Below are 21,527 nucleotides of genomic sequence, written 5' to 3'. Positions count from 1 at the left end.
TTTTCCTTCTTCTTTCCAGTCAGGACAATCCTCCACTGTGATTGAAAACATACATACCATTATTGCTGCAGCTGCTGTGAAGTTTAGTTCTGACCAGCTTAATCACTTATTTGTTCTAATTCAAAAGGTAAGCTTTAACATAAATTTATGTTCCTTAGTAGGAGAAGTACTTAAAAATGTACTGAAAAAAGCAAGTGCCTTGCATCCATTTATATCTAAGATATAAAGTAAAATGTGTGTGTGTATATTAAAAAAAAAAAATGGCTGTAGAACAACACTTGTAATACTGTGGGGTTTTTTTGTTAACCCAAAAACATAATTGCCACTATACTACTAATTGACTTAGATTTTAATGTCATGTATTCAGTGCAAAAGCACTTAAGTGAGATTTTAACTTATCTGATCTCTTATAGCTTGTATTTGAAAAAAGATTGGGCAAATTGTTACTGTGGTTGCTAGTAACAAAAATGAAGAAATACACGTGGTGGAAACGTACTTGTTCTGTGTTTTGATTTTCCTGCAGTAAAACACAATTGTAAATTATATTTTTGTGTCCACTTGAGACTTAACAGACTGACAGTGTGTGCTGCTGTTATACTGAACGTTTCTTTTCTGTACAGAGCTGGGAAACAGAGAGTGATAGAGTGCGACAGAAGCTCTTGAGCCTGATAGGGCGCATTGGTCGAGAAGCACGGGTGGAAACAACCACTGGAAAGGCATGTGAATGTGATTTATTTTTTTTTTCTTTATTAAACATGCGGTTTGTAGTCTTTGCACTTTCCAGGTCCTGATCGGTTTTGGATTTGTTCCTGTAGGTTCTGGAGGTCCTTTGGGAGCTGGCTCATCTTCCAACGTTACCATGTAGTCTCATTCAGCAAGCCTTGGAGGAACACCTGACAATCCTCAGTGATGCCTACGCAGTGAAAGAAGCAATCAAAAGAAGTTACATCATTAAATGCATAGAGGATATTAAAAGGGTTGGTTTATTATTTTGTCTTTTCCAAAATGAAACATTACTTAGCCCTCATGTTGGCCTCTTCTTTCAAGACGTGCAAATTATGTGTCCCATCTGTAAGTTCTTACCTTGGGGAGTCCATGAGAGGGGTAGGCTTTGTGTGAGCCAGTTTGACCCCGAGACTTGTAGTAAGTCTCTTGCCTTTGTTTTTAAACAAATTTTCAGCACAAGGAATGATCAGTTTATGGGAAACTACCAGGATGGGCCCAAGGTTAGAATTTGCAAATGGAACCACTATAAAGGTGTGTCAGTATTTTAACTGTCCCGTTCACGTGAAAGCTTAAATTAGTTTTCTTTGAGTTAAGCATGTGTTTCTGGCATGTCCGCTAAGTCTCAATGCAAATCAATATTTAAATCATAGGAATTTATTTCAATTTAAAAAAAAATATCTTCTTGTCTAACATGGAAGTAGTCATTCTTGGGCCTGCCTGTGCTAAGATGTGTTTGGCAGCAGCAGACACATGCATGGCTTAGTAGACTGTACCTACTCTATGCTGCACTGTTCATATAGCAGGCAGTTTTCTGAGATTTGCAAGAATTCTATCTTCTGTTGTTGGTTTTTGTTTTTTTTTTTGAACTGGAAATATGCCCATTAAACAAAAGGCTTGTACTTTTTTCATACATATCTTTCATATTAAATTAGGTTTTGTCTGTCATGCAGCATCTATAGAGGATGTTAGTTCTTTAGGAAGCATAGTATGTTTCTTGATATTGATCACTTTTCTTTTTTGCTTTCGTTTGTGAATACAGATTTACAAGTTTGGGTTCTCAATGTCTGCAAAATTTTGCAGTCTTTTCTGATCTTATGCTTTCCTGTTCTTGCATTCTTTTTAATTGCATTCTGCCAAGGGCCTTAACAAAGGTGCTGCAGTGGGGAGCACTAACGGAAAGCTGTAACTATAGGCTGGAAAAAATGGGGAAAGCGTACAATATTCTTTTAAAAATACATCATTTGCTTATTTCCCTGTGTTAGGGGGAACGAAGAAGTAAATTAGGAGGGAATGTAATATTAAGACAAGATTCTCAGCTACATGAGGGAGTCTTCAGTAGAACGCTATTATGGGCAGGTTACTTTAGTGTCTCTAAGTGAGCAGGTGGTATTGGTTATTGTCGGTATTTAAACCAGACATCACTTATCTGAACAAAAAAACTTCAGTACTGGTTTGTGTGATCAAACTTTACAGAACATGAAGCCTCCCAGAAAAGTGATGAGCAGTTCTAATAATGAGGTAGGATCCTTTGTAGGATCTCTTTCAAAATGCAGCTTAAATAGCCTTTGCTTCCTATCAGAGGGCTCCTTGCAGCACCAAATCAGAAATTTCTTCTCATCTCTTAACCCTCAGTAGTACTTCAGATTTTTTTCTTCTGTTATTCTCACCTTAACAATAAGTAACCTCATTTGACTGTATTTGCCCTTTAAAGCCCTAACTGGCCTGCTTTATCTCCTGTAATTGAGGAAGGTGGTGGTTGTTATCCCTCTGCTGCAACTGAGTTTTTGTGTACTAAATTTGCATGTTCTCTAGCAAGGAGGTGGTACTTTGGGCTTAATAATCACAGCAAAATGTTTCAAAGGACATCTTGAAGAAGGTAAAGGGGCACCTTTGATGTTTGGAAGGGAACCAGGCACAAGTCACTGAACCCTTCTGAGCTAGTAACTGTTGTTTTGAAACAGGGGTATTAATGGAAATCATTACCCTTTAAGAGTCTATGAGGAGAATTAGTACATTGCTGAGCACGTACACATGTGTAATTCTTTTTTACCTTTCTCACTACTAGTCATCCCAGCACAACAATCCTCAGTTTGTGTGGGTGGTGCCAGCATTACGTCAGCTTCATGAAATCACGCGTTCATTTATTAAGCAAACTTACCAAAAACAAGACAAGGTAAGAATATGTGCTGAGATTTTGACTCCCTTGTTATATCTGTATGGCTCTGCTTCTCTAGAGTTTAGAAAAGAGAGGGGGGAAAAGAAAAAAAAACAATAAGTACAGCTTCATTATGTAGCATAAAGTAAATCTACAAGTAGAGAGGCTGTGTTGTGTGCTGCCCATTGTTGTGTGTGTGCATATGTTTATAAATAAGATCTGTTTGCTGTGTCAGGACTGTTTTATTTTGTTCTCAGCTTTTTGTAAAATAATTAACAAGTATGTCTCTATTAAGAAACTACCATTGCTAATGTTTAGAGCAGTTAATTTGTAGTTGTATTAACATTGACAGTTGGAAAACAGATTGAAATACCAGGAAATCATGTGTGCTATTCTATGGCTAAGCGGAGGTGTGGGACTTTGTTTGCAATCTGCAGCACACATATTTCAGCACATGCTGAAAATGGTATTGCCAGAGGGCTTGGGATATTTGGAAGGGGTACAGCTGACTCTGGTGAGAGGGGATCATTATCCTTCCCGTAAAAAACACTTTTCTGTAAAAGAGCAGACTGTTGAATGCATGTCTGTTTATATATATTTTTTAAAAACCTCTTTTATTGATGTTTGTTTGTTTTATCAAGAGCATTATTCAAGATCTAAAGAAAAATTTTGAAATAGTGAAGTTGGTGACAGGAAGCTTAATATCATGCCACCGTTTGGCTGCGTCTGTGGCAGGTCCTGGAGGGCTTGTTGGAGGAACGTTAGTGGATGGCCGATACACTTACCGGGAGGTATTGAACCTGCATTTCTTACTGCCTTAGGGGGTTGAAAACTTGGTCAGTGATATACTACATCATGTCTTATAAAATTTAGTTGTTTTTTTATTTTGGGAATTCACTGGAATATGTTCTGTCTGGTGAATAATTGCACTAGTTCTTATTCATAATTCTGACACTTATCTGTTGGGAATTATTACAGCTTCGTTATATTATGTAACAAGGGTGATGGAACATCACACTCAACAAATTTCTTCTCAGAGTCTTCTCTGATTTGTTGAGAACATGATCTCGTTATTCCAGGAGCTCCTGTCTCCAAGCTTGTGCAGCCTTTGGCTTATATGCAAGCTTCGGTTTGAAGCCATCATAGAAAGATAATCAAAAAGCGGTAATTTTAAGAACTGTGTGAAATAGAAACTAAGTGCATTTCATAGAGTTTCTAGTCCTCAGGCTTTGCAAACTGTACTCATATTCAATCACTAAGTTTGTCAAAACTAAAAAAAAAAAAAATAAAAAAAAATGTTCAGAGTTCTTGTTATGGAAAGAAAAATCTTAAAACTGTGTTTGTTTCCTTTTTCAGTATTTGGAAGCACATCTAAAATTTTTGGCATTTTTTCTGCAAGAAGCCACTCTTTATTTGGGCTGGAATCGTGCCAGGGAGATCTGGGAATGCCTTGTAACTGGCCAGGATGTTTGTGAGTTAGATCGAGAGGTAAGAAATACTCAAGTTGTTGTCTGTGGTTGCAGAGTGAATCTTACATGTGCTATTCATGAACCTTTATTTGTTGAGGTACATGGAACTCAAGTAGTAAACATTAAGTAATAAGGTATCAGATGCTTACTGTGTAAGCTAATGAAGCCACTTCTGTTATGTTTGCTTATGACTAGGATGCTCTTTTAATATTAAACTTGACTGGAAGAGAAATGTTGGTGAGGAGATTAGTTGCAGGTTTATGGATGCTAGCTAGAAAATAGCTGCCTGAAAGCTTGCAGAGTCATAAAAGAGATGTTCAGTGATATTTGGGTGCGAGATGACTATCAAGATAAAGTACCTCAATGCTGCAGTACAGCTGGTATAATAAGTAAAGTTACTGTGAGATTTTGAATTTCTTGCTGCAGATCAAGCTTTTGTGTGATAAGTTACACAGTTATGTAAGGTAGTATAGGTAGTATCTGACGTAGTTTTATACAGCAACGACAATTTAAATAATTGTAATGACAATGGGATAAAAACATACCTGCTTTTCACTCACAGATGTGCTTTGAGTGGTTTACCAAAGGACAACATGATCTAGAGAGTGATGTACAGCAACAGCTCTTCAAAGAGAAAATTCTTAAACTGGAGTCGTATGAAATTACTATGAATGGTATGAAAATTATGTTGGTCAACATGGTTTTTAAATAAATATAATCATTTTGCTTTCTAAGTCTTCAAATTAAACGTCAAACAGCTCTGTAAATAAAGGGGTCTTCTGCTGTCATTCTGAGTTTTAATAGTTATAGAAGAAAAAGGTCACTCTTGCATTTGGTATCTCCTTTAAAAAAGGATAAAAACTTGTCCTGACCTAAATAAAATGCTTGCATCACTTTTCACTTTCAGGTTTTAGTTTATTTAAGGCTTTCTTTGAAAATGTGAACCTGTGTGACCATCGACTAAAGAGGCAAGGGACTCAGTTGGTGAGTGTCCTGTCAAGTTCATTCTTGTGTACTACTTGTGGTATCTTGAGGAAGGGAGGAGGTTAGACGAGGATTCTGTATCAGCTGTTTGATATGGTCATGTTTGTGGTAGTATGCAGATTGTCCTTCTAGTGTTAATGTTGTTAAATTCTGAAGCTAAAACACTGAAATAACTATAGGAGCATCACAGAATTGAAGGGTTTGGAAGGGACCTCGAAAGATCATCGGGTCTAACTCCCCCCCTGCCAAAGCAGGTTCCTTAGAGCAGGCTGCCCAGGTAGGCGTCCAGACAGGCCTTGAATATAAAACTCAGCCATTGATAACAAGAAGCTGGTATGTAGCTTCTAAAATTCTGCACAGGTCTAGTAACAATCATGAATTCTAGTGTGAATTTCTCTTGCTTTTCCTTGGCAGGAAAATGTGTGTTTTTCTATTCCTTTACAGGGGACTTAGGCTTATCATAATCAAGTTCTTTTTTAACTTTGTGATCCTTGTCTGGCTTTAAGTTAATGGTTTTATGTTAAGTATTTTCCGTAGGCATTCTAGATTTCTATCACAGAGTTAATTTACTTCAAATGCATATTTTTTTTGCTAAGTATTCTAGTAGGTTTTATGATGTTTTATTATTTATTTACCTAATGTGGTTTGTTACCACATTGACCTCTGTGAAACAAATTCCATTCCCGATTACATTTCTCAGTGGTTTTGAACTGTAAAATTCTTCACATGGCTTGACTGGAAGTGCTCTTTGGAACTTCACCTGTAAACAAGTGTTTTGTTTCTAGTATGAATATGTAAGTTTGTAGCTACTGGTGTCACTTTGCAATGTGGCAAAACTTGGCAATGTGTTGGAAAAGAAAATTGTTAAAATTTAATTAGAAAGTACTTTCCCAGCAGATGAAAAACTGTTTTGTTCTCATTTGAACTCTTTCTTTCTTAAGAAATCCAGTCACGTTTTACTGCTGTTCTTTTTTGCATAGAGTGTAGAAAAACTGGAATTAATAGGAATGGATTTCATTTGGAAGATTGCAATGGAATCACCTGATGAAGAAATAGCAAACGAAGCTATTCAATTGATAATAAATTACAGCTATATTAACCTAACTCCTAGATTGAAAAAGGTAAACATATTTGTATATGAAAATGCTTTGACATTCAGAGCAATTTGACACTCTGCATGTTAAAATCTATAGTTTGTTGGGTTCTTTCAGTTTATAAGTAATTCCTATGTTTTTGTATTAAGTTCTAAATCATTTGCCTGTTGTATCTGCAGGATTCGGTATCACTGCACAAGAAATTCATTGCTGATTGCTACACACGATTGGAGGTAATAAAACAAATTTTACTTGTACCTATGTCCTCTTTCATTTTTTTTATCTTAGGGTTACAATAATTGACTATGGTAATTCTATTTAAAGAAAACAATAATTCCACAGGTATTTCTTGTCCTTGTAGCTCTCTGGCACATACTAATGGTCTATTTAAACAACCACTTACGCTCCGCTTTATATTCTAGGCGGCCAGTTCAGCACTCGGCGGTCCAACATTAACACACGCTGTTACAAGAGCTACAAAAATGCTTACAGCAACTGCTATGCCTACAGTAGCAACATCAGTTCAATCTCCCTACAGGTAAGCTTGTCTTCAAAAAGGCAAATATGGCCGTATATATTTGCTCCCAGCAACTTCCTGACTGATTTTGAGTGATGATCAAAATTGCTGAGTTACTGTGTTGGCCAGCAATATTCTGTTCAGTGTTCGTTTCTCATTATTGGTAGTTGTGTATTCTGTCACAATGTAATTTGAATTCCAAAAATATTTTAACAAAACCTGTGTTTTTTTTTAAAAAAAAAATAGTATTTAAAAATTAACATAAATAGACTGAAAGCCTGAGTGCTGAAGTTCTCAAAATTGCCGTCCTGCTCGTGTTGTTTCTGGGGCAACGTGTTTTGTATTTGGGAGACAAAATGATGTTTTTATCCTTCCCCTTAATTTATGCATGCTTAAATGTGTATAGCTTGAATATGTGAGCACAGAGGTGACCTCTGGAAACATGAAGCTTCTGAAGTTCAGTATGTCTCAAGCAGCGTAATGCGAGATTCAATTATAACAAACTACGAAAATAGGTCAAGAATTATTCCCAGTGTTAAGGAGCTGCATTTGAAAACAGTTCATGATTGCTATACGTGGGCATTGAAAACTAATCTCCGAGACAAGTAACTTATTTTGCATGTTTATCCCTAGGTCAACTAAACTTGTAATAATTGAGAGACTGCTGCTATTGGCAGAGCGTTATGTGATAACAATAGAGGTAAGATAATTTCTTCCTAGGCAAGAATGCAACTTCCAATATTATTAAAAACAGTGAAAGTAATTTAAACCTATGTAACTGTAGTACATTTGTTACATGTCATCACAAAAATGTATTTGTTCTCAAGGATGGTATTTTACCATTGTCTTTCTCTTCCGGCAGGACCTTTACTCTGTCCCCCGAACTATTCTACCTCATGGTGCCTCTTTTCATGGACATATTTTAACTCTTAATGTTACATATGAATCTACCAAAGATACCTTCACCATAGAGGTATGTGTGTACAGGTTGTGTGTTTCATGCCATGTTGATCTTTTAGCTACTTGGTTCTTTTTGATACTTGGTCTTAAAAGAGGCAGCTGTTTTTAAGGACTCAGCCTGCGAAATCTATCTAAAAATGCTAAATGTGTGTATAAGCCTACAGTAATGGATGTGTCTGTAGCATAAATGGCTTACATCACTGTAAGGTGGAAAAGTTGTTTCCTTGCTGTTAGTGATAGAGCATTTCTAGTGCTGTCCTACCCCAGTAGTCTCTTTTATACCTTAATACCTTTACTATCCTATGCAGGAGAACTTCCTTGAAAGCTCTCAGGATTGAGTTCTTGAGCAGGCATACTAAACAAATCTCATTTAATTTTACAGGCTCATAGCAATGAAACTGTAGGGAGCGTCAGGTGGAAGATAGCAAAGATGTTGAATTCTCCTGTGGATAATATACAGATATTTGCCAATGACAGCCTGGTATGTTAACTAGAATTCTCATTACGTATAAAAATCAAATCTGTCTTTCAGATATCAATTAAATGATAGATATTTTCTTGCAGCTAACAGTAAATAAAGATCAGAAACTACTCCACCAATTGGGCTTCTCTGATGAACAAGTCCTTACAGTAAAAACATCAGGAAGCGGGACGCCGTCAGGGAGCTCAGCAGATTCCTCAACCACTTCCAGTAACAGCAGTGGTGTATTTAGTTCATCCTATGCAATGGAACAGGTACAACGTAGTAGCCTGAAAACTGCCCTTGCTTTTGAAGGGGATGAGATAAAAAGGGGGTAGTAGGGCAGTACACGGCTTGGGTGGTGGAAAAGATACAGGAAGTTGGGACAGAAGCTTTTTACATCAGCTTTTTACACTTATGTACCAAGCAGGCTACATTAATCTTTACAGAGTCTTTTCTTAAATCCTGGAACAAGCGACTCTTGACTTAATTTTGAGGTTACATACCTGGCTGGAGCAGAGATTTCCAGATTTTCACCATTAATAAAGCTGCAGTATGAAAATAAACTAGAAAGTATCAACTAGCATATTCAGACTACTCCTAGTCTGCATTGTATGTGAACATTAAATAATCGTTGGTGTCAAAATTTGCTTATTAAAAGGGAAATGGGGTAATAGTGAAATTCAGATGGTCTCAATCTGGAAGGTAGATGGGATTTCACCGAGCCACATTGACGTCTGGGTCAGTTGCTTCAATGAAGAGCTCTACTAAATTACTTAGAACAGAGAAGGGAGGACAAAAATAACACCTTCATATTTTTGCTTAATTCTCAGGAGAAATCCCTCCCTGGAGTAGTCATGGCTCTCGTGTGTAATGTGTTTGATATGCTTTACCAGCTTGCCAATCTAGAGGAGCCAAGGTAAGCAAGCTAAGTGGTTATCAAATATGGAAGAAATGCTCATGTTGCAAAGCTCAAATAGCTGCTTATTTTATAGGGTATAAGTATTCACCTGGTCACAGTGTGGCTGAGCCCTCTTTTGCCTAAGTAATTTCTGATAACTTTTCAGAATAACGCTGCGGGTGAGAAAACTTCTGCTTTTAATTCCTACTGACCCAGCTATTCAAGAGGCACTTGATCAGCTTGATTCCCTGGGAAGGAAGGTATGGATTAAACAATACCAAATACTGGTGAGCTGAACAAAAAGGGTTTTACTAGCAGATTTCTTAAGTTATCTGTAAAATGATAATCTTTGGGTTTGAAGCTAGTGCAAAACAATGCTCATCTTAGGGGTTAATGACGTATTTCTGAGCATTTGGAGATGAAAGGGTTATTATAGGGATTATATGAGATAATATGATGTTGCCAATTATAACAAACTGCAGTTGTCTAAAAATGTGTTTTTTTTTTTCTGTGACTTATTTCTCCTAGAAAACACTGCTCTCAGAATCAAGCTCTCAGTCTTCAAAATCCCCCTCCTTGTCTTCAAAACACCAACATCAGCCCAGTGCTAGTTCAATACTAGAAAGTCTTTTCAGATCTTTTGCTCCAGGCATGTCCACCTTTAGAGTTCTCTATAATTTAGAGGTAAGAAAAATTTTCTTCTTTCATACTTGTGTTTCTGAGTGCTAGGTTTAAGTAGATCAAATTTTCTTGGGCAGGAGGCCTCAAATTCACCATGATGTTATGGAAATTGCACATGTCGAGTCATAGCCTGTTTTCCTGTATACAATAAATTCCCCGTAACAGAAGGGGTAAAAAAAGTTCCACGTTAGAGACTTTATTGTGAAGTCACGCCTCTCTTGTGATTGCAAGGTGGAAGGAGTATTTTGATTTATGTGGAGAGAAGCAGAGAAATGTTGAAATCCTTACTGTTCAGGTACAATTCCTGCCTGAATCTCCCAATACTTAATGAATTTTTTATCACATGAAAATGTTGGCCCTTTTAAAAATGAAGGGGAGTAGTTGTTTAGCTTGTTTCTACTCAAATCCTTTTGAAAGGTTGATTACTTTAAGGGAGAATAATACTAGAGATTCAGAGGGAGCTGGCAAAAAGAATGCTAATTTTCCTTCTACATAAGTCTACCATATTCTGTCTGTAGAGGCTAAGGAGGAATATTTCTTGAAGCATTCAGCTGTGAAGAATTTTCACTATCCAAATGCGCAGGGCTTATACCCAGGAGCTTCTGGCCTGTTTTAACTGTGCATGCAAAGTGAGTGGAATGCATACAATTTTTTTAACCCTCAGTATTCTCCTGCGTAAGTTCTTTATCCAGAAGTCTAATACACTGGGTTGGACACTATAAAAAGATTCTTTCCAAGTGCTCAGTGCATGGATTTTAAAGAGAATGAAAGGGTTCAGTTGGTGGTGTTCTTACGTCACATTAATCTGCACGCTCTAGGAAACTGGGCAGTGTCTAGTTCTGCTCACAGATCCCACCGTTAATAAGGACATGTTACAAATATAGTCTGAATAATATGAAGTTGTAGGATCATTGCTAGCAGCTTCAAAAACAGTGGACCAAGTTACTGTTCTGTCTTCAGTGTGTGCCAAGATTGCTGTAGGAGTTTTGTTATAGTTGCCTTCCTTTGGACTTCTGCAGTCTTAACATTCAGTCTTGATCATCCTACACTCTGACATCCCATTGCACTGGTAGGGTTCCTCCTTTTTCTGTCAAGCTGGAATGAAATATATTTGTCTCTAAAATGTGTTGACAAGTTCTACAACTGGAAGCAAATGGCTTAACATATCACAGCAAGGATATTTTGTTGAACTGGCAGGTTATCTTACAGTGTGACAAGATGGCTATCTACTTCTGTGCCAGAGAAAATAATGAAAGCAAGCAATACTTTGCTTGCTTTTCTGGCAAGGAATAAATAGTAGTAAATTGGATTAGATATGTAGATTTTGAGTGGACTTGCTCCTCAAATCCAGTCAAGCCAGTTGGAAGATGAGTATTGTCAGAAAAAGATGGCACGGTGTTTTATTCCCCCAGCTGATAACATGTTCAAACACTAGGAAACCAGTCCAGAGCACTGGGATAACTGCTTCCTGAAGAATGTGTGCAGCAAATTTTAGAGGTGTGAAAGAAATTAAAATTATCTGTCTTAGAGGTTCAGGGTTATCTCATGCAGTGTTGTAGTAAGGTTTCATACCTGGAACTCTGTAAACCATGCTTATGCTATGTGAGCATGGAAACCACATATTTTGTTTTTCCATGTGCAGCATTGTTGGCTGTATCTACTGAAGGGACTTTACAAGAAAGCAAGCAACTTCTATATTTTTTTCTATTTATTTTGTTTTTTTAAAAAAGTGAAATGGATTATAAATGTATCAACAGGGACTGCAGAATTCTACGTCCGTATTTCCGTGTGTAATTGGATTCTGTGAAGTTCAGTGCTGACTTAAAACAAGAGGGATGATGCAGAGGTGAAGTTCACAAGGGCTGTAGAATTATCTGGACTATCCTTAAAAAAAAAAAAAAAAAGAAAAAAAAAAAGAAAATTATATTTAATACAATTATTTCAGAAGACATGAGTTAATACGTAAGCCATCTCTAGGGTGTTTTATTGGCTGCTGTCAACTGAAAATCTCGAAAGGAGAAGGATTTGTGCTATTAAGGAGTTCCTTCTGAGCCTGAAGACACATTTCACAGACTAGAGTATGTACTTTATTCTCTTAATAAATAAACAGCAGTGAAGATAAAAATGCCCTTTGATACAGGATAAATATCTGTAGTAGTCTTTGCTGTCCTGGATATTTTTAGTATGATTTCTCTTTACAGACTAGAGCTTAATAGAGCTGTATTGTTAATTCCATTAGTAGTGGATTTTTTCCTACTATAGTTTTGAACTTCAGCAGTAAGGAAATACTAAGATTTATGTGTGAATACTTTATTTTAGGTACTGAGCTCCAAGCTGATGCCAACTGCAGATGACGAAATGGCAAGAAACTGTGCCAAGTCTTTCTGTGAAAATTTCCTCAGAGCAGGAGGTTTGAGGTTAGATTTCAAAATCTTGACTCTATTTGTAACACTTAATTTAGCTAGCTGTTCTGTGGTTCTGCTTTCCATGCTGTAGCACACTTGTACAGTTTTGAGCTGCTTTTTTTTAGAGGAAAAGTCCATTCAAAGCTATCCTTTTATTTGCAAGTGTCTGGAAAGATACCATAGCTACCATGGTAATGTAATGGTGTATATCATATTAACACCAAAATAAAGATAGCCACAGATAAGCCTATGAAGTGTAGCTTACACAGAGGTAGTTAAATAATGGAGATTTCAATAGCTAGCATTCCAGTTCAAATTTGTAAGTGGCTACATTACACGTGCTATGTTCTGCATACACACCAGCAGACAGTTTCTAGCAGTCAAAGTGTGGATTGTGTATTGGGAACCAAATGAAATTTGACCGTCTCTGAAATCCAGACCCTTCAGATAAGGTACAGTCATTTGGAGGACTTGGCAACACTGCTTATAATTGTGTCAAAATTGTCAAGTATGTGTTGCTCTTAAATTTCTGTACCCCGTAGATCCTGAAGCATTTACCAGCAGGAACGGAAATCTCCAATCTATAAATGCAGGAGGGGAAAATAGGGATGTTAGTCTCCAAAGCTGCCAGTTTGGCAGTTTTAACTGGCATTCAGTTGAGCGAATAAGAGGAGGGAAGGATGGAGATAAATTAATTGCACCTCTTTCCTAAGTAAAATGCTTTCAAACAGAGCCTGTATTATTGATTTGTTTTTAAGTTTGGTGGTGAATGTGATGCAGAGAGATTCCATCCCTTCAGAAGTAGACTATGAAACCAGACAGGGAGTCTATTCCATCTGCCTGCAACTTGCAAGGTAAGTAATTGCTTCTCATTAGATTGAGTGCTGCTCTCTTGGCTTTTGGAGTGTCCCTTGTAATATTTGTTTGAAATAGAACTCAAAGTATCAGTTGTTCACTTGCTGTGAACATTCAAAAATAAGCTTGACATTTCTGCTCTGTGAATGTAGGTTCTTGCTTGTTGGCCAGACAATGCCTACCTTACTGGATGAGGATTTCATTAAGGATGGGGTAGAAGCATTGTCCTCGCGCCCCTTCCGTAACGTCAGCCGGCAAGGAAGTAGGCAGATGTCCATTTGTGGAACACCTGAGAAGTCATCCTACCGACAGCTCTCTGTGTCTGATAGATCCTCCATTAGGGTAGAAGAAATCATACCAGCAGCAAGAGTTGCCATACAAGTAAGGAAGTGTTTGATAATTTATGGTGATGTAGCAGTGTGATCTCTGGTGGCAGCTGTATAACTCCTGTATTTTCAGTCAAAAGTCTACTTTCTATATGAGTTTTTGCCCAGGCTTCATTTAAAAGCCTCTGGAAATCCATGTTATCAGTCTCTCTTCCCTACCTTTATCTGGTTTTTAACATCTAACTTAAGGTATCCTTAAGCCTGGTTAGAGAAGGGAGAAGAACAAATCCAAATGTGAATTTGATGTGATCCAGAAGATACATTCCTCTTATCCCTATCATTAATAAAGGCTGTCAACCATCACAGAATTAATGCTGTTTCTTATTTCTTCAGACTATGGAGGTGAACGATTTCACTTCTACAGTGGCTTGCTTCATGCGACTTTCTTGGGCAGCTGCTGCAGGACGACTGGACCTCGTAGGAAGTAGTCAGCCAATAAAAGAAAGCAACACTTTATTTCCTGCAGGGATTCGAAACAGACTTAGCAGCTCAGGTAGGTTACTGTGCCTAACATATTTTAAAACATCTTTATTGAAGGAAGCATTTGGAAGCCATCTTTAGGGATGGAAGTATTTGGTTTATTCTTAATTTAACACATGTGAAGTGTGAAGCTGAATTACATAAATCTAAGAAAAATGTTGCATGTTCGTGTGGCTTTTAGAGAAGACTTAAGTTGTAGATAACCGACCAGAGGCTGAAGATGCATGAAAAATGTAATGGGTTATAGCATTTGTTCATTTCTTAATACAGGAAGTAATTGCAGTTCAGGAAGTGAAGGAGAGCCAACAGCACTGCATGCTGGTATCTGTGTGAGACAGCAGTCCGTATCTACCAAAGATGCTCTGATTGCTGGAGAAGCCCTGTCTCTGTTAGTAACCTGCCTTCAGCTACGCAGTCAGCAACTAGGTATGAAATAGAATTGGATTACTCAGTGTTTGGAGTATAAGTAAGGAGGGTGAAGTCTTATGAAGATGGTTTAAAAAATAATCATGAGAAACTCTGAAATTTCTAAGTTACCTTCTCAGCTCAAGTGACAAACTCACAATTTGATTTTAAAAATGCATTTTTTATACCCAGGACTGAACAGTAGGTGGCATGAAACAAGGCATGTGGTGCTGTGCCTTAGTGAAATGCACTGGGAAAGCTAACTTACTGCCAGTATATAAATATTTGTACTGGCTCTGAAGGACATAGTTCTGCACGTGCTGCTGTTTGCACAGCTAATGTTTAGTACTTGAACCTTTTGTGTACAAGAAATGTAAATGGTGGTGGTGGAAGGAGAAGGAAAATGCTGTTATGAGGTAGTGCTCGTCTCTGATGGAAGGAGATGGAGAAACATGCAAATACCCATTCCTGCTTTTTGGTATTGACAACAGGGTATGTCCTATAAGTCCTATATGGTATTTTAATATAAGACTGTAACAGTGATTTTAAATGATTATTCTAGAAAAGATAACCTCATATTCTTCTGTTCTAGGATCTTTTTACAATTTGCCTTGTGTTGCTGATTTTATCATTGACATACTGCTTGGATCACCAAGTGCTGAGGTAAGAGTTTTTCTCTGAAAACTTCTTTAATGTTTCAGTGAAATGTGTATACTTTATTCATTTCATGTCATCTCATGATAAAATTGTTCTTTACAAGTATTCTAACACTGTTTGTATAAATAACCTTTGGGTAATGGCTAGTAATTCCAGTACTTAGTGCTGTGTTGATAACAAATGCTGAAGTATTGCATTCTTTAGGCTTGTATAATCCATGAGGCAGAGCTGTGCTTTGAATAGTCAGAAAATACTCTCATTTTGGTGAGACAGATTATATAATACTAGTACTTTCACCTTCTCAACAAGGGGAAGTTACAAGGAACTATTGTCTGAAAAGTTTTGGGTAAGATCTAATGGACTCTTCTGGACTTCTTGAAAGAATCTTCCAAATGTCAGAACCCTCCTAAATTTTTTTTTTCTGATTTTAGATTATTCTAGATATTAAAAAATCTAGAGATTTTTTTCAAGCCGCACTTACTTCATTTCATGGCATTCCTCCTATTTTGTATGAAGTTGTTTTATCTTTTCACCCCTTACCTGAACTGATAGTCTGTGTTTAATAAAGCATCAGAGCTGTTAGCAGAGGGATGAAAGTGGTTTGCTAAATCCCTATAAATAGAGAAGGCCTGGCTGGTGGGTATGGAGCTCATGCTCTAGTTTCCACGAGGTTTTCAGTGTCTGGGTTTTGTCAGGTTTCTAACCAAACAGAAGTTTATTTTTGGCAGCCATTGAGTAAGGTCTAGTGCTTGACAATGATACTTTTTCAGATTCGTCGTGTTGCCTGTGACCAGTTGTACACCCTTAGTCAGACTGACACGTCAACTCACCCAGATGTACAAAAGCCAAACCAGTTTCTCCTGAGTGTTATTCTCAGTGCCCAGCTGCCTCTTTGGTCACCAACCAGCATCATGAGAGGAATTAACCAGAGGTAAGGCAGATGTGTGTTTACTGGGGAAGGGAACCTATTGTTTGTTTGTTTGTTTTTTAAATTAGTAGTGCTTTGGAAGTTCTGAGGTATAGGTGATTAGGACTTTGTTTCTGCAATTCTGTGGAAAGTAGACATGTCTGTCATGCCCCAGAAAGTTCAGGAAGTATGTAAGTTGGAGAGAAATCTGAATTTCTAATGTACAGCTCTTCCTCTGTGAATTCATACAGTTTGTTTTATTTAACTTCCCAGAGGCTGTAGTTGCTAAATAGGCATTCTCTTTCTAGGATGTTCTTGTAGTAGTCGAAATGACTTGTTTGTTAACCATTGCACCTGCTAAGACTGTGTCAGTTTTGTTGACATGTCCCTGACTGGCCAAAGACTATTCAATATACTAGTCTAGAAGAATCTGAGTAAAGGAGTAACTGACAACCTAAAATATGTTGTTGACATTACCATTTGGTATTTAACTTATGAGGTGAGGGAAGAAAGCAATGTTAAATGTTACTCAAAAAAATAATCAGAAGCAATCATTTTAAAACTGAAGCACATGCATAAAAAGCATACCAAGACAGCTACAATACTTGAATTAGATGGACGGAGAACATGGGCCTTAAAGGTAATAGCTTAAATTAAAATTAGAAACTTTTTCCCAAAATAAACTCTTCTATTTGTATCTTTTAGACTTTTATCCCAGTGTACAGAATACTTTGACCTGAGATGTCAATTATTGGATGATCTGACATGTAAGTACGTTTAGATTATGGCCCAGACATACATGCTACTCTGATTGCAACTTCTAAATGTCTTCCTTCTGTAGACCAGATGCAGAATGTAGACTTTATGAGGATTAACTCAATGTGACTTGACAGTGTGCTGGCCATTCTGTGCTGTTAATGCCTGATGTGGGCAATTCTTGGTGTTTGGTAACTGCAAGGCAACTAATCCTTTTGGTAACTGAAATGAGTTCCTTTGCAGAAGATGCTCTTTTTACATATTGTGGGATAAACTAGACAATCTGTTAGGCCTTCAGTTGGAAGTACAGAGATGAAAAATTACAGTAAGATAATCAAGAGCCTTAAGTAGTATATGTATGTCAGTTTCCTCCATGAGGAGATGTGAAATACCTACCTGTATACTCAGCTTGCAGAGTAAATCACTGCAGCACCTTCCCCATAAGAATACATATATATAAACATACTACCACTCCACACTGCCTGTACCCTCTCAGAATTCAGTTTGACCTACTTCTAGAAATCTTTCCAAGTATCATTCCCTTTCCTGGAAAATTCTCTAATTGATTGTTTTCTGTTTGGTAACATAACAGCACGAGTGGAAGTCCAGTTCAAAAGCTGTCTACTCTTGTTTGAGACCTTGTTTGAGATTCTTTGTATTTAAATTCTACACTTATATGTACGTACGGAACTGATAATTTCTTTTTTTTGTGGGGGTTCCCTTTTGATCTTGTAGCATCAGAAATGGAACAGCTAAAGATAAGTCCAGCTGCCATGTTAGAAGATGAGATCACCTGGCTAGACAATTTTGAACCCAACCGCACAGCTGAGTGTGAGACCAGTGAAGCTGATAACATCTTGTTAGCAGGACACTTAAGGCTCATCAAGACTCTCCTTTCACTTTGTGGAGCAGAGAAGGAAATGGTTGGTAAGTATTCCTTTTCATTCTAAAGTGGCTGGACCAGCATGAATTCTGCACAGTGTTTAAAAATTACCTAGAAAATGTTTTGAAGACATAAGTAGAAGATATAATAATATGTCATTAGAAGTGACAGAGCTGAAAGGAATAGCATTGGCAGTTCAGCATGTAATGTATTTAACAGTAGATGTGGATTACTGTGTTACAGGTTCATCTTTGATTAAGCCATTGTTGGATGACTTCCTCTTCAGAGCGTCCAGGATTATTCTGAACAGCCATTCTCCAGCAGGCAGCGCTGCAATCAGTCAACAAGACTTTCATCCAAAGTAAAAAATTGTTTTTTTGTTTGTCTTGGGTTTGTCCAAGTACTCATGAATGCAAATGCCACATTGAGGCTATAGATACATGGAGTTCATACCAATGTTGGAGCTTTCTTCAGAGCATATCTTCCCAATTTGTTTCCTACATAAGCGTCCAAATAGTGTTTTTAGGAGTTTATATGTTCTTGGCATCTTGAATAGGCTTTTTAAGTTTCATATGAGTAGCTGGCATTTTTATTAACTTGATGCATTGATTGCATATGACGTGCTACACCATGATGTATTGTTCTGTTGCTGTTCATCTCAAGCATTCTCTCTTGTTTCTTTAAATAAAGACTTTTCTTTGGCCTTCAGAAGAAAAGGGTAGTGTGCTAGATCCATTGAAGAGTTGTTTTCTACTGGTTTAGCACGCTGTAGGTCTAAGGTCTTCCTAGCAAGGAAGTTGTCTGGTCTAGCTCTTCCAAAGCTCATTTCAGTGTACATCAGTCATTTTGTCTCCACCAGTGTTACAGAAATAGAGAGAATCTGATTGTTAGTCCTCAGAGGTGGAACAAACTGTCTTCTTTTCTGGGTACCGTGTTTCCTTGCTACTGAATGTTAAGCACAGGCATCTCCATGTCAGGAGGAAAGGCTTATTTAAAAGAATATTTCTGGGGCTGCTCATCCTCTGCTTTCCTTCCCATCTGCCTCCCCAAGAAAGAAAAAAAAACAAAGAACACTGCAGTCTCTCAGGAGATTTTTAGCATTTAAACTAGTCCTTTTGAACAATTGTCGCTTGTTCTGAGTAATATGGCTCTCTAAAATTAGAAATAATTGAGTAATCTTTAAAAATAGATCTTAACTGTGGCTTGCTTCTTATAGGTGCAGTACAGCAGATAGCCGATTAGCTGCCTATGAAGTGTTGGTAATGCTGGCTGATAGCTCACCTTCCAATCTTCAGCTTATTACAAAAGAGCTGCTTTCTATGCATCACCAGTGTGACCCTGCACTTACAAAGGAGTTTGACGTAAGCAAGAAGCCTTTTTTTAATTTGCATTAGCGTGATAGCATTAGTACTGTCTGATCTATTGAGCTGCTTCATTCAAGAAACTTCCATGGTCTTCAGTTTAAAATTACAAAAAGCAGACAAGTAAATGAAGATCCAGTTGACCTTTCTGAGAAGCAAACACTCTTATGAGTCTTTGTCAATTATTTGCATAAGAGAGAAGTGTTGCTTAATTATCACTAATTTCATTTAGATATATTTTAGGCTGCTTTTTCAGTTTTATGCTGAATATTAACTGTATAGATGAGCAAATACAGCTCTTGTGATATTTCAGAACTGATTTTCCTGGTTTTCCATAAAATAGTACATAACAGTTCATTATAAAGGTGATTATAAAAGAGATAATGTTGGAGTCTCACATGTTCCATGATTTATTGAGACAAATGTTTCTCATTCTAGTATCTTCCCCCAGTGGATAGTCGCTCCATTTCAGGATTTGTGGGACTAAAGAATGGTGGTGCTACTTGTTACATGAATGCCGTCTTCCAGCAGTTATATATGCAACCTGGGCTCCCAGAGGTAATTGGTTCAGTGTCCTGTAAAGTCCTCTTTTCAGAATTAACTGTCACCTGAGCTGCGAGTTCATTTCACGCCATTTGTAACATTGTTTTTTCTTAAAAAAAAAAAAAAAAAAAGTATTTATATACATAATTTCTATGTATAAATATACAGAGTGCATATACATAGCACATATACACTAAAAATATAGATACACAAATGATTACTTTTAACTTATCATGCCGTGTCATGAAAACCTAAAGTATTAGTTCTTGGCAAAGTTAGTAAAGCTATTTGTTTCCTCCCAGGCCCTGCTTTCCATTGATGATGATACAGACAATCCAGATGACAATGTGTTTTATCAAGTTCAGTCTCTTTTTGGTCACCTGATGGAAAGCAAGCTACAGTATTACGTACCTGAGAACTTTTGGAAGGTATTACTTTTTTGTTTAGAATATATACTTTCCTACTTAACAATGAGCCTTTTTTTTTTTTGTTTTACCTTTTTCTCACTGCAGAATTTCTATGGATAAAGTTTTACCTCAAAGTCAAAATGTGTAGAAATAATGCTTATTGGTGAAGTTTTTTTGATATTTACGTGGAACTACTACCTCTTTATACTTGATACAGATCTTCAAGATGTGGAATAAGGAACTTTATGTTCGAGAGCAACAGGATGCTTATGAGTTCTTTACCAGTCTTATAGATCAGATGGATGAGTATCTCAAGGTAAAAACCTCAGGTTTCTTTCCTTGTTTACATGCTTCTCTTGGTAGTCAGTCTACAATTTTCTGTCAATCATTCTTTTTTTCTTTGGAAAAGAAGGCAGAGAACCACTTGACTATTTTGTGATTTAAGTAACGTTCAGAGGCTTAAACTTCATACTGTATGCTTGGTCTTTCACTCTGCAAATATACATATAACTGATGTCTAGTTTTATATTTCCAACAGAAAATAGGAAGAGACCAAATATTTAAGAATACTTTTCAAGGCATCTTTTCTGATCAGAAGATCTGCAAGGACTGTCCTCACAGGTAATGTTAATTTCAGTGCATTAGATAACTTGTTATGTGCTGCCATAACTATTCCAATATGTAGGTCAAAATAGCACAAAAAGTAATATACCTTTGACTGTAAGCATTGTAGCTGTTGATAGCTACGGGGCAAACGTGGTATTTTATATGCATGTCTTGTTAATGTACTTTGGATACATGATAATGTACTTCTCCTCTGTTAGTGTCTTTACCATTTTTCTTCTTTATTTTAGGTATGAGCGTGAGGAAGCATTCATGGCTCTCAACTTAGGTGTGACTTCATGTCAAAGTTTGGAAATATCATTGGATCAGTTTGTTAGAGGAGAAGTTCTGGAAGGAAGTAATGCGTACTACTGTGAAAAATGCAAAGAAAAGGTATTGTTTTAATGTATGTAAGAGCATTCAGCTGTAGCTTAATGTTTTCTTAAGCATTGCATGGTTATACGAAGTCATATTTAAATACAACTTACTCTAATTGTAAAGTTAAATCCAAAGCCCGTGTAGATAGCTTTCTTCATTCCTTGTAACTCATATTGGGGACTAAATGTTTAGAGGGATGGCAGGGATGGTACAATGTTTTGTAACATACCAGCCCACTGCACAAACATGCCTACAGACAGGGTACTACTGCAGTTACTACAGTCATCCTGTGGTCATCCTACCTCCAGTAGCTGTATTGTTTATCAGTTTGGGATGGTTGGAATCAGGCATCTATAGAAAAATTTTAGAGCTTGCTTGAGTTATATAGATAGAGGTGATGCTCTTTTGTCTTTTTAAGAGAACTACAGTGAAGCGTACATGCATTAAGGTCTTACCAAGCCTTTTGGTGATTCACCTGATGAGATTTGGCTTTGACTGGGAGAGTGGTCGTTCCATTAAATATGATGAACAAATAAGGGTAAGGAAACTGTTGG

The 21,527-nt window shown here is 37.2% G+C and overlaps 1 protein-coding gene across 2 annotated transcripts in view; it reads left to right on the top strand.

Moving 5' to 3' along the window:
- Positions 1-21,527, top strand: part of USP24 (ubiquitin specific peptidase 24) — a 60,338-nt gene that overhangs the window by 22,237 nt on the left and 16,574 nt on the right. Inside the window, exons 13-48 of one of the 2 annotated variants that reach the window (XM_084528484.1) lie at positions 20-127; positions 621-716; positions 816-977; positions 2,200-2,244; positions 2,792-2,899; positions 3,523-3,672; positions 4,238-4,369; positions 4,913-5,024; positions 5,258-5,334; positions 6,315-6,455; positions 6,608-6,661; positions 6,851-6,966; positions 7,579-7,645; positions 7,808-7,918; positions 8,288-8,386; positions 8,470-8,640; positions 9,199-9,284; positions 9,433-9,526; positions 9,795-9,950; positions 12,267-12,364; positions 13,111-13,206; positions 13,360-13,588; positions 13,927-14,086; positions 14,344-14,499; positions 15,071-15,141; positions 15,906-16,066; positions 16,748-16,809; positions 17,534-17,725; positions 17,925-18,042; positions 18,898-19,042; positions 19,481-19,600; positions 19,888-20,013; positions 20,210-20,308; positions 20,531-20,613; positions 20,847-20,988; positions 21,392-21,511. In XM_084528484.1, the coding sequence (XP_084384610.1) occupies positions 20-127; positions 621-716; positions 816-977; positions 2,200-2,244; positions 2,792-2,899; positions 3,523-3,672; positions 4,238-4,369; positions 4,913-5,024; positions 5,258-5,334; positions 6,315-6,455; positions 6,608-6,661; positions 6,851-6,966; positions 7,579-7,645; positions 7,808-7,918; positions 8,288-8,386; positions 8,470-8,640; positions 9,199-9,284; positions 9,433-9,526; positions 9,795-9,950; positions 12,267-12,364; positions 13,111-13,206; positions 13,360-13,588; positions 13,927-14,086; positions 14,344-14,499; positions 15,071-15,141; positions 15,906-16,066; positions 16,748-16,809; positions 17,534-17,725; positions 17,925-18,042; positions 18,898-19,042; positions 19,481-19,600; positions 19,888-20,013; positions 20,210-20,308; positions 20,531-20,613; positions 20,847-20,988; positions 21,392-21,511 (4,263 nt within the window). The remainder of the gene's footprint in view (positions 1-19; positions 128-620; positions 717-815; positions 978-2,199; positions 2,245-2,791; positions 2,900-3,522; positions 3,673-4,237; positions 4,370-4,912; positions 5,025-5,257; positions 5,335-6,314; positions 6,456-6,607; positions 6,662-6,850; positions 6,967-7,578; positions 7,646-7,807; positions 7,919-8,287; positions 8,387-8,469; positions 8,641-9,198; positions 9,285-9,432; positions 9,527-9,794; positions 9,951-12,266; positions 12,365-13,110; positions 13,207-13,359; positions 13,589-13,926; positions 14,087-14,343; positions 14,500-15,070; positions 15,142-15,905; positions 16,067-16,747; positions 16,810-17,533; positions 17,726-17,924; positions 18,043-18,897; positions 19,043-19,480; positions 19,601-19,887; positions 20,014-20,209; positions 20,309-20,530; positions 20,614-20,846; positions 20,989-21,391; positions 21,512-21,527) is intronic. The other variant, XM_084528485.1, reaches the window with a different exon arrangement.

The sequence above is a fragment of the Aythya ferina genome (genome assembly GCF_964211825.1).
Source record: "Aythya ferina genome assembly, chromosome: 8".
In the NCBI taxonomy this organism is placed as follows: domain Eukaryota; kingdom Metazoa; phylum Chordata; class Aves; order Anseriformes; family Anatidae; genus Aythya; species Aythya ferina.
This window is presented reverse-complemented; position numbering and strand designations above follow the sequence as displayed.